Raw genomic sequence first — 12,274 nt, 5'->3', positions numbered from 1 at the left:
CGTTCCTGCACATCCTCCTCCAGCCTTATGAGCGATTCCCACCCCCCAGCTTTTTTGAGCTGTAATTTACAAACCATAAAATCCACCCATAAATCCACCCAGTGCAACAATTTTTAATAAAGCCATGCGATTGTGAAGCCATCACCATATTCTAATTTTTGGCTGCTTCCATCACCCTGAAAAGACCTCATCCCAGCCTCGGGCAACTGCTGATCTGCTCTCTGTCTCCCTAGCTTTGCCTTTATTAGAAATGTCCTATAAGCAGAGTAATGCATCGTGTGGTCTCTCGCGTCCGGCCTTTTCCACGTAGCGTAAGTTCATCTGCACGTGTTAGTTGTTCGAGCATTTTTATGGTTGAGTGGCATTCCATTATTTGAACGTACTATGTTTTGTGTAGTGACTCATTGGTTGACGGACATTCGGATTTTCTCTCAGCGTTTGGTGCTTATGCATAATGCCGCTATGAACATTGGTATCCAAATTTTTGCGTTATCTCTCCTTGGCATCGTATATACGTGGGAGCTGAATTGCTGGGTCACATAGTAACTCCTTGTTTAACGTTGGAGGAAACTTCTAAACTTGCTTTCCAAAGTTGCGGTGCCATTTTGCATTCCCACCAGCAGAAACGGGTTCCGGTTTCTGCACGTGGTTGCCAACACTTGGCATTGGGTGGGTGGGCGTAAAGTGCTGTGACATTGTACTTCCCACTTGCACATCCTTGATGATTAATGACATTGGGCATCTTTTCACATGTTTAGTGGCCACCTGTCTGTCTTTACAGAAATGTTCCATCAAATCCGTAAATTGAGTCATTTGCTTTTTTATTGTTGAGTTGTAAGCGTTCTTTACGTATTTTGGCCACAAGTCCTTAAACCGATACATGATTCTTTTTTTTTAATTTTTTTTTTTTGAGAGAGAGAGCAGGGGAGGGGCAGAAAGAGAGGGAGAGAATCCTAAGCAGGCTTCGTGCCCAATGTGGAGCCTGACATGGGGTTTGATCTCATGAGTGTGAGATCATGACCTGAGCCGAAATCAAGAGTCGGACACTTAACTGACAGAGCCAGACACCCCTAGCAGATACATGATTCTTAAATACATTTGTCTTTTTACCTGCAGAGTTGACGTTTATTTGCCAGTATCTTTTGAAGGACAAGAGTTTTTTGATTTCGGTGAGGTCCATTTTTGTCATTTGTTTTAATTTGTGGTTTGTGCTTTGGTGTCATATCTAAGAAATCATATCTCAGAAACCTAATCCAAGGGCACATTTATCCCCTCTAATGTTTTGTAGTTTTGGCTTTTCCATTTAGGTGTGCGATACATTTTGATTTCGTTTTCGTGTGTAGTGTGAGGTGATGGTCTAAGTTCTCTGAAGTGTTTTGTTTGTTTTTGGCATATTCCATCATTATTTGTTGAAAAGACTGCCCTTTTCCCATTGAGTCACCTTGGCACCTTTATTAAGGATTAGTTGACCATAAGTGTGAGCTTGCATTTCAGGACTGTCTGTCTTATTGATCTCATACCACAGTTTCGGTCAGTAGCTTTGTGGTAAGCTGTTAAGACAAAAGTCCTGTATCTTGGTTCTCTTATTAAAGGCAAGGATCTGGTGGATGGAGGGACAGGACAAGGAAGTCATCATGGGGGACATAAGGATTACACGGACTCTGAGCCTGCAGGCTATTTGTGACAGCATGGGAGGGCTTAAGAAAATGACAGGCTCTGAGTTCAAATTCGTATCTCAAAGCAGTTTTCAGAGAATCAGTGCTGTGGATGTTTTCGGTGATTTCTTACCTCTTCTAGCTTCAGGTTGCTGAATTATAGCGTGGCATGAATTCTCACCAGGTCTTTGTGTGAAAGTCAGGGCATTTGCTGAGTTAGAGGGACCCTGAGAATGGAAATATTTGGAATGGTGTCATTTGGGAAGAAGACTGTATGATTTTGAGTGCCCGCCCTGAACTTTAGAATCCCACTCAGGCTCCCTTGCCAGGAAGGAAGAAACAAAAGGCAGCCCCTTCCTGCCATCTAGAGAGGCAGTAACCTTGCAATAGAAGCCAGTTTTCAGGCTGGCTCCCTCCTTGCCTCCACACCGAAAAGGGAGTGAAGTCTCAAAATTACTTCAGGAGGCCACTTAACTTACAGTGCCAAGCCTTGGGATAAAAAATCGCAAACGACCTATAAGATTTGGGTAATGTAGAAACGGGCAGACGATCTGGGTCCTACATGTGGGGTTGGATTCCGAGGGTGCTACACCGGGAAAGGAGAAATGAGTTTATCCAGATAGGTGTGCGGAGTAGAGGTGGCAGCTATATTAGACTGGCTCAAGCAGCTGGGGGTTGTTCTGGTTGTAAGTGGGATTGGTGAACTGAAAGCTGAACTCAGTGCCGGCCTTGGTGACTACAGTTGAGATGCCAGAAGGAGAGAGACAGAGCACAGGCGGGGGAGGGGCAGAGAGAGAGGGAGACACAGAATCCGAAGCAGGCTCCGGACTCCGAGCCATCAGCCCAGAGCCCGACGCGGGGCTCGAACCCACGAACCGTGAGATCACGACCTGAGCCGAAGTCGGACGCTTGACTGACTGAGCCACCCAGACGGGCCCTAGCATATTTTTTTTAAGTGGGAGAAAAATCAAGTTTATGTCTTTTTTAACATGCCCTTTAAATAACTTATTTTGAGGCCATAGTAAGTTACGGGAAAGTTTCCAAAACACTCTGCAAAGACCTCTCCGTCCTCTGTGCAGATGCATTTTCTCCGTCACCCACTGCCCGCCCCCCGCCCCCACCAGATTGTCCGTTAGTCTTTTTCCGAGAAACCTGCAGGTGTTTCGCACAACTATTCCGAGTGTGTATTTTCTCCAGACAAGGACGCTGTCCTACACAAGCAGCACACAAGCCTCCACATCAGCACATCACCATGTCCGCCTGCCCATCCATTCCTCGCATCCCATTCTTATTTTCTTAAGTGATCCGGTACGGCCCCCCTTTCTGGTCCAGGGTCATGTGCCCTTAGCTGTCATGTCTCCTCAGACTCCTTCGGTCTCCTTCACCCCCTCTCTGTCTCTCATCCCTGGCCCGGCTTGAAGAACATGGGCCTTACCTTCTATAGAGTGAGCCCCATCTTGGGTTCGCCTGCTGTTTCCTCTTGACCAGACTGGGGCCATGCCTCTGGCACTTAAAGGAGCCACAGAGGGGCCCCATGTAACTGGCCTGTGTGGTTCACTTCCTCACAGCAGTTTGGGACCTGCAGCTCAAAAGCCCTCTGGAGCCAAACCCCAACTTTTTTCTTTGACTTGGAACAGACGATTTTCTAGGTCCCAAGGGTACGTTAAATTATATTGATCATTATGCACCATCAGAAGGGAAAGACAGTAGCAAACTCAATTTCCTACACAGCCAGTTGTTTAAAATACACCTTAGGGGCGCCTGGGAGGCTCAGTTGATGAAGCATCTGACTCTTGGTATCAGCTCAGGTCATGATCTCACGGTTTGTGAGTTTGCGCCCTGTGTCGGGCTCTGCTCTGACTGCGTAGAGCCTGCTTGGGATTCTCTCTCTCTCCCTCTCTGTCTCTGCCCCTCCCGTGCTCATTCTCATTCTCTCTCTCTCTCTCTCTCTCAAAATAAATAAACATTAAAAAAAATAAAAATATACCTTAAATAAGCATATTTTTAGCCATTTAGAGCCTGCTTGCTTTGTATATCCCTTGAAACTTTATGCAACATGTGCCATATAAAAGATAAACTCCAGAGCTATAAGAGACCCCAGGCCACTGTGCCCTTTGGAGCCGTCGGACCCCAAAACTCCCTGCCCAGCTGCTGAGCAATATCACCCAGACAGATAAGCCCTCTTTCTCCTGGGGTGTGAGGGTGGCCCCTTGCCCTCCTCTGGTCCTGGGCGGTAGCCTCTGGAAACTCTCATGCTGTGAGGGACTTTCCCTGCACTGGAACCAAAGTGTTGCCCACATAAAGCTATTGTCACCTTGTGGTCATGCTCAGACCCGGTCCCTCCAACTCGCAACAGCTTCCTTGGAAGGAATGGGACAGAAAGCACGCTATGTTCCTTTTTGCGCGGTCATCAGGAGGTGACATAAACCTTGACCACCTGGTCAAGTTGGTGTCTGTCAGGCTCCCCACCTTAAATTTATCTTTCCTCCTTCTGTAATTGATCGGAATTTTGTGGGGAGGTATTATGAGATTATACCATCTTCCCCATTATCAAACCTCCAGCCACTGACCTTGGTACCCGGTGATGACCCCTGTTTGTCCATCCACCTGCATACTGATTGCCAGATGGAGATTTTCCAGTCCCACTATTCCTTCTGTGTTATTAGGGACTTTGTGTTACAATAGTTATAACCAGTTATTCTGTGGGGTATACTCTGTTATTGTCATTATTTGTTTTGATACTCAAATTGCCCCTGACGTGGCCAGCGGAACGTCCTTCAGCCTGGTTCCTCTGGCCCTTTGCCAGGCCCCACCTTTTGTGTTTTGTTTCATTTTGTTTTAGCATTTTACTTTCTGGCACAAGAAGTTCCAGGCTCTTTCTTGGCCCTGGAGTCAGACATTTCCCCAAACATCCCTGGTTCCTTTTAGCAGTAGATGGGATTTAGAAGCCAAGATCTGGGCATTCAGTGTGCTAACTGCTGCTGGGCCCTTGGAGCAGACGGAGATAGAAAACACGTATGTATGTATGTATGTGCATGTATGTACACAAAACTACGTGAGTGTGTACTTACAGACCTAGCAGATACATATAACACACGTCTATAGTTCTGTATCCGTGTGTATGTATTATAAAACTATGAGTTGTGCATAACCTCCAATTCAAATATAATACCTCCTCATTCTAGCCTTTTCCTACGTTTCTTCTCTGGCAACGAGAAACTTGGCTTCCACTTTTTAAAAATCTATTTACTTATTTGTTCAGTGTATCCAGCCTCCTGACCACACTATTCCTCTCCTCAGCCTGCCATGTCTGTGTTCCCCTCGGTTCCACACCCTTGGCCTCTAAGCCTGCCCCCTGCTCCTCCCTGTAGCTGCCACCCTGCCCCCTCCTCACATTCTCAACCACCCTGCTAACTGTCCCCTGCCCGGAAGAGAAAATGTTTCTCTTACATATTTTTATATATAAATATGAATTCTCCCATCTCTATCACACACACATATCTTTTTTCTATAGTGACATATATATTTATATGTAGTCGATTCTTGTTATTTGTGGTAGTTACGTTTATACAGGTGCTGTGAATACTGGATTAGCAAATATCGAACGATTGCTCTTAGGAGAAATACAGAGTCAGGTTCCTGGCAGCCTCTGTCACAACATTTTTATGAACTGATCGCTACCTGACCTTGTTTATTTGTGTTTTCTGTTCAGGGGCACCTTAGTTAATACACATTATTGATCCATTTGCATTGAACTCATGGCCAACAGCGCTAGAATTCATGTGTGAATGAAGTTTATCTGACACCTATATTTTCTCTCCCTGGGCTCATCATAGCCTTCTTGCACTCAGGAACACTAGGCAGAGTTTCAGCACTAGACTTGGGGGCCACTTTCAACAGTGAAATCACCCAACAAACATGCAAAAACACGGTGCTAAAGAGACTCCCAGAAGGACGTGCATTTACATTGTGAGCTCAAGCGAGAAGCCAAGGCAGTACTGTGTTTGACCTCAGCTGAGAATGTGAATGTTGGGCACTTCAGACTTTTCACTGCTCTGTGCATGTCCACAGATGACCACAAAAGTACAGGGAGCATTGATTTGGGGGTTACAGGTAAGTTTTAGTGAGTGCCAAACTTGCAAATACAGAGTCTTCAAAAGAGGAAGATTGACTACACTTACATATTAAAAAAACAGACCTACCAGATGGGTAAGGAAGCCCACCAAAAATGACTTTACCCTTATATGCATTATTATTATTATTATTATTATTGCAAGGAGAATGTCTTCATACATTTCTGATCTATTTATACTTACATATATATAGATATATAGATAGCGATAGAGATATATATTTAATGTTTATTCATTTTTGAGAGACAGAGTATGAGCAGGGAAGGGGCAGAGAGAGAGGGAGACGCAGAATCCAAAGCAGGTTCCAGGCTCCGAGTTGTCAGCACAGAGCCCGACAGGGGGCTCGAACTCATGAACCGCGAGATTATGACCCGAGCCCAAGTTAGACGCTTAACCAACTGAGCCACCCAGCCGCCCCTTTACTTTTATATTTCAAAAAGAAAAGGGGCCCTGGGACACATGTGGGTATCTAGAACCTTAAAAGACTGGAAATTTTCTTCCTCCTGTCCTAATAGGCTGTCCTCCTTTGGCCTGGGAGGTGCCTCCCCCACTGGTCTTTCAGGGACCAACACTGTGGATTTATTGTGTCAGCTTTGATCTGCCTGTATATGGACTTGTGGATGAAAGAATGAACTTTTTTTTTAAGTTTTTATTTATGTATTTTGAAGGAAAGTGTGTATGTGAGAGGGGCAGAGGGAGAGGGAGAAAGAGGATACCAAGCAGACCCCACGCCATCAGCTCAGAGCCCGATGCGGGGCTCGAACTCATGAACCGTGAGCTCATGACCAGAGCTGAAACCGAGTCAGAGGTTTAACTGACTGAGCCTCCCAGGTGCCCCTGAACTTCTCTCTTCTTTAAGTTTCTGTTATTTTGGACCTTATGATAACAGCAAGACTCATCCCCAGAGATGGCATTCATCAAGAATCAGCTGTTAACCGAGACTTGTGGGTGCTTCGATGGTAGCAGTTTACCTGTATTGAGGGCTTTCGGGTATCAGATGCTGCACTCCGTTTGCGTTCTCTGTGTACCTTTACCTGTGATGGTGTGAGTCTTCCACAGCCACCCTGTGAGTGGCGGTGGGGGGGGGGGGAGGATTACAGAGCCCCACCTCCTCCAGACTCAGAAGGTTTAACTCACATAGCTAGTCAGAATTTGAACTCAGAACTGATTTCAGAGTCTGAACTTCTCAACAAAGGACAAAATGTTTGAATCTGGCCCCAAATCGGGACGTGGGATGCTGAAATGCTTTATTATCGGAACTTATTGGAAGAGTTTCCAGGTTGCTTCTAGGAAGATGAGTTGGCTTGGGGACCCACTTCCTCAGATGTGCGAAGGCTTTCCTCCCATCTGAGTACTAACCAGGCCTGACCCTGCGCAGCTTCTGAGGTCAGATGAGATCAAGCGTGTTCAGGGTGGTATGGCCATAGACTTGTGAAGGTTTTTCTTTCTGATGCCTCAGCCCTCTGGGGAGAAAAAACTCGAATTGGAACCCACAAGATGAGAAGTTCTTTTTGTTTTTTATTTTTTTTTAATGTTTATTTATTTTGGGGAGACAGAGAGACAGAGTGGGGGAGGGGCAGAGAGAGAGGGAGACACAGGATCCGAAGCAGGCTCCAGGCTCCGAGCTGTCAGCACAGAGCCTGACGTGGGGCTCAAACCCATGAAGCACAGGATCATGGCCTGGGCTGACATTGAACACTCAACCAACTGAGCCACGCAGGTGCCCCGAGAGGTTTTTTATAGACTTCCCCATAAGCTTCCCTGGGATCATGCCTTGAAGGTTCACAGGAATTCAGAGATCTATGATGATCCAATATATTCCTTCAAAAGGCATGGCAGGTCCCTGAGGGGGCACCTCTTCAACAGACTGACCCATGGGGAATCTGGGCTTCTTAAAAACAGGAGAAAAAGCCCCTACCCAGAGGGATCTTCCTGTTGGAAGCTGGAGGGAGAGGAAGGATAAGTTATTACCTGGAGAGACTTGAAATCTGTGTGTTCATTCTCTGAGATCCCACAGTTACCATAGGATGAAAATATTCCTGAATGAATGTATTAGTTTATAAGTTAGAAGAACAATTGAATCCCTCTCCAGTGAACTCTAGAGCAGTGCTGTCCATGAGAAATATCATGTAAGCCACCTATGTAATTAAAAATCTTCAGAGCACCCTGGTGGCTCAGTCGGTTAAGCATCCGACTTCAGCTCAGGTCATGACCTCATGCTTCATGAGTTCGAGCCCCACGTCGGGCTCTAGTGCTGACAAGCTCAGAGCCTGGAGCCTGCTTTGGATTCTGTGTGTCTCTCTCTCTCTCTGCCCCTCCCCCACTCATGCTCTGTGTCTTAAAAATAAACATTAAAAAAAATTTTTTTTAATTTTTTTTCTGGTAGCCACATGTAAAAACGTAATAGGTGAAACTAACTGAAGTAATATATTTTTGTCACCCAGTATGTCTAAAATAGTATCACTTCAACATGTAGTCAATATTTTAAAATATTAATGAGGTATTTTGTAGTCTCTATTTTATACCCAGCTGTCAAATCCAGTCTATGTTTGGACTTATGGCACGTCTCAATTTGAATGGCTGCCATCTTGGTCAGCACAGGTGTAAAGGGTCCATCTCCCACCCCCATGTCAGTGTCAGGTGGTCTTTCACCCAACTGCAAAGTGCAATTGGAAGTCTTGCAAAAGATGCGGAATGATACACATGATTTGTTTAGCTGCTGGCCTCGCCCATGAGACTTTGGCAGATGAAGGTGTGGAAGAGTGAGGCCAGTCAACAATGAAGAAAAGGTGTGATGGGCCGAATTGTGCCTGCCTCCCCCCATCCCCCGCCCCGTCCTGATTCATCTGTGGAAGCCCTAACCCCCCAGGACCTCAGAATGTGACTGTATTTGAGGATAGAGTCTTTACAGAGGTGAGCAAGCTAAAATGAGGTCATTAGGGTGGGCCCCGATCCAGGATGACCAGTGTCCTTGTGAAAAAGGGAAATGTGGACACAGAGACGAGATGAGCCTCAGAACAAGCCAACCCAGCCGGTACCTTGCAGGGTTCTTGGCTGCAGAAGCCCCGGCAGGCTGCTACAGGTGAGCTGGCTGGGGGCATCAGCAGGCGATGATTTGAACATGAAAAGTTTACCAGTGGCTTTTAGGACAACTGAGAATTTGTTGTGCTGTCCATCTGCTCTTGCATCTAGCTGGGTTCCCACAAACCTATCAGGGACCCTTGGTGTTATGGGAGCTCCCGTGGATGAGACTTGGGGAGAGGACAGGGGTTGGTAGGTGGGAGTTTTTCAAGACCCCGTCCCTTACCATCTGCGATGGGCCAACATGCATCATTCCTTGGGCTCCTGGCAAGTAGCACTCTCCCCCCACGAACGTTCCTAACAAAAGGCCTCCTCCACATGAGCTACGAAACATTTGAGCATTTTAACAGCAAAACCTGGTCCTGGATGGGAAGATTGCTCCGCTCCTTCTCTGAGACGAGTAGAAAAGGGAGGAGGAACAGCTAACAGCCTTGGCAGCCAGCCAAGAAGGAGTGTGCACGGCTCACCATGACCCTGGTAGAGAAAGCATGAGTTGAGGCCAGAGCCAGGGCCCCTGGGAGCCGTGCGTGTGTGTGCGCGCGCGCGCGCGCGCGCGCGCGGCCTCTGCAGCCCCGCCCACAGCCCCGCCTGCCACACAGGGGAGACCACCTCCATTGGCCCAGCCCAGCCCAGCCCAGCCCAGCCAAGCCAGTCTCACCGTTGGGACAGCCGAGAGCTGCTCCGCCAGAGAGGTCAGTGGTAGAAGCTTTCAATTAGCCTTTTGTATTTCTGGGCCACAAAATGTCTCCTAACCTTTGTCGTTGGACCTGTCGAGAAAGGAGAAACCAGTTCCAATGTGGGGATGAAATAAAAGCCCACATGTCCTGGGGGGGGCAGCAGGGTCCCCGTGTTGGGGGCTGGCTCTCCCATCGACTTCCTGGGTGTGTTCCCTCCACCTTCAGTGCGGGGAGTGATGAACTCTCCCTCGCCTTGGGCTGCAGTGAGGACTCTGTGGGCTGGCAGGTGCACAGCACGCTGAGCTCTGTGCCTAATGTGGACGGCGAACCCAGCAAAGGGGGTGCACCGCCCCCTCATCTTCCAGGTGAGGAAACCGTCTCAGGGCCAGTAGCTCTGAGGTGGCCCAGCATGTGCCTGGCAGGGGCAAGGCATGAATTCGGGAGTGGTCTGATCCACGGCCCAGGCTGCTCGTAGGCTCTGGGTCACTGTGGGGTTCAGGCTTCCCCACCTGTATCCTGAGCAGCCTCATGAGGGCTGCATTTTCAACTCATAGTTGGAAGGACCAAGGCTTGGAGGGACAAGTGCCCCCTCGAGGGACAGGATTTGAACCCAAGTCGTTGGAGGCTGTGTGTTTGCCGTCACTCTAACTCTTTGCTGTCCATGCCATCAGACTACAGCTGAGTGCTGAGAGCAAGCCCCAGAAAGGACACTGGTAGGAGGCAAGACCTCCGCCCGTCCTGGAGAGGGCAGGGTGCAGGGGGCGGACAGACCAAAATCAGCCAATACATGGGGTAACTCCAGATGATGATGTGTTACAGGGAGAAGATGGCGGCAGTGCAGGAAGCGTGCCCTATGAAGGGCGTCAGTGAGTCACGTCAGCTAGGATGGCCAGAGGAGGCCTCTCTGAGGAAGTGTGCGGTAAGGTGAGACCTGTAGGTGAGACCTGGACAATGAGAAGGAGCCAAAGAATTGAGGGGGAAGGGCATTCTAGGCAGTGGGCACAGCAGGTGCAAAGGCCCTGAGGCAAAATTTGCCTGGGGAGTTGTGGGAACAGCAGGGAGGCCTGTGCAGTTGGGGTAGGGTAAGTGAAAAGGGAGAGGTCAATAGGAGAAGGGTCATGCAGAGTCATAATGAGCTTGGCTTTTATTCCTAGAGTGAGAGACATGCTGCCCTGGGTAGAAGGGACCTTGTGTGTGTGTGTGTGGGGGGGAGGATCTGGGACACAAGTGAGCTGGAGGTGGACCCTCTGACCCCCAGAAAAGGGCACATCTCCTTAGAGCCCATGTAGTCCTGGACACTAGCCAGGGACCAGCCTCCAAGTGCCAAAGACCACCTGCTGTCCAGACTGCTCACCCAGCTCCCCACTGGGGACAGAAAAGTCCTTCTCCAGGATGGCCCACTTCTGGATCCTCTGTGCATTGGAGATGGCTTCCTCATTCACGGCATCTATGCCCTCCTGGATGGCCTTGTAGACCAGGGGGTCCCGCAGCTCCAAAATCTCAGAGACGGTGGACACGTGGCTTCCCAGTTTCCGGCAGAAGTTGATGGCCTCCGAGCTTAGCTCGTCCAGTGGCTCTCCAGTTATCCCGTCCATCTTACACTGCCCCAGGAGACCCTCGTCACCACACCCAGTGGCCGCACACGCTTCCTGGCCACCCCTGCGGACCAGGAAGCGGATCTTGGACCCACAGGGGCGCACTCTCCGGACCCTGGGGCAGAGCCCCCCCAGGACAGCAAACCCACGTTACCTTCAGTGTCAGCAGGATGCTCAGAAAGTTTGCCTTCTCTCCCACTAACATGGCATGACTGATTATGGGAATCTTCTCTTTAACCATGTTCTCAATGGGAATAGGGGCCACGTTCTCACCGCCGGCTGTGATGAGGATTTCTGGAACAAGGCATGGCTCGGTGAGGTTTCAACAGAGACAGTACAAACGCCCCGCCCCCTCGAGGATCAGAGGGGATCAGAGGGGACGGATGCTGGCACAGATGACCACCCTCTTAGAAAACCCCAGAAGCAGAGGAGGACCTCTGCCCAGGGCCGGGACTCCCACCCTGCCCTTCTCTAGCCCACAGACCCAGCGTCACTCTGCTCCTGTTCCCTCGCCTCCTTGAAATTCCCAGCAAATGTCCGAGTTCTGTGCACAGGACACTTGGACAGCGCTGTATTAATCCATTGCCAGTTTCTTGGTCCTCTGTACCCTGATCCAAGCCCTCCAATGTGTCTTGCTTGGAAGACAGCGACATGCTTCTGGCTGTGCCCCCAAAAAACCCAAGTCCTTAGGTGGCATCCCTAACTTGGGCAGACCTTAAGAGAACTGCGTCCCTTTTCCTCCTGGCCACTCACGTTCTCCAGGAGCTCCTCCTCCCGCCCCGGCTATGCTCCCTACTTGCTCTGTCGTCCAAGGATGCCGGCTGCCTCCTGTCCCACCCACCCAAGACCTGTCTTATCTTTCAGCTGTCCGGACCGAGGTTGTCACGGCAGTAGTGATAATATGATTGTGTGATGGACACCTGTGCTGGTGTTTGCCCGTGACTCGTCTTCCGGGTAACCAGCCCTGCTGTTTCCGTAGGGGACTCTTCTCCATCGTGCACGCTTGTGGTTTGGGCCAGGACTGCTAGGATGAGCACGTGACCTGGTCTGACCAGTCAGTGTATTCCATTCTCTACAGCGATTCACTTCGAAATGGGATCCAGTGAGAGTCAGACCTAAGACTTTTGCTGTCC

General features: G+C 49.1%; 1 protein-coding gene across 5 annotated transcripts in view; it reads right to left on the bottom strand.

Annotated features, from left to right (window-relative positions):
• Positions 1-7,010: 7,010 nt before the first annotated feature.
• The window catches only part of LOC125928911 (long-chain-fatty-acid--CoA ligase ACSBG2-like), a 34,570-nt gene continuing 29,306 nt past the window's right edge, over positions 7,011-12,274 (bottom strand). For 2 of the 5 annotated variants that reach the window (XM_049639726.1, XM_049639728.1), the window contains exons 12-16: positions 11,296-11,435; positions 10,901-11,147; positions 9,528-9,636; positions 9,096-9,343; positions 7,011-7,251 (exon numbers count right to left, since the gene is read on the bottom strand). In XM_049639726.1, coding sequence (XP_049495683.1) covers positions 9,563-9,636; positions 10,901-11,147; positions 11,296-11,435 — 461 coding nt within the window. In that variant the 3' untranslated portion in view covers positions 7,011-7,251; positions 9,096-9,343; positions 9,528-9,562. Of the gene's footprint in view, positions 7,252-7,759; positions 7,828-9,095; positions 9,344-9,527; positions 9,637-10,900; positions 11,206-11,295; positions 11,436-12,274 lie in introns of those variants that run through there. The other 3 variants (XM_049639727.1, XM_049639729.1, XM_049639730.1) reach the window with 3 other exon arrangements.

Source organism: Panthera uncia, chromosome A2, assembly GCF_023721935.1.
Source record: "Panthera uncia isolate 11264 chromosome A2, Puncia_PCG_1.0, whole genome shotgun sequence".
NCBI lineage: Eukaryota > Metazoa > Chordata > Mammalia > Carnivora > Felidae > Panthera > Panthera uncia.
The sequence above is the reverse complement of the archived record's forward strand: the minus strand, read 5'-3'. Positions and strand labels throughout refer to the sequence as shown.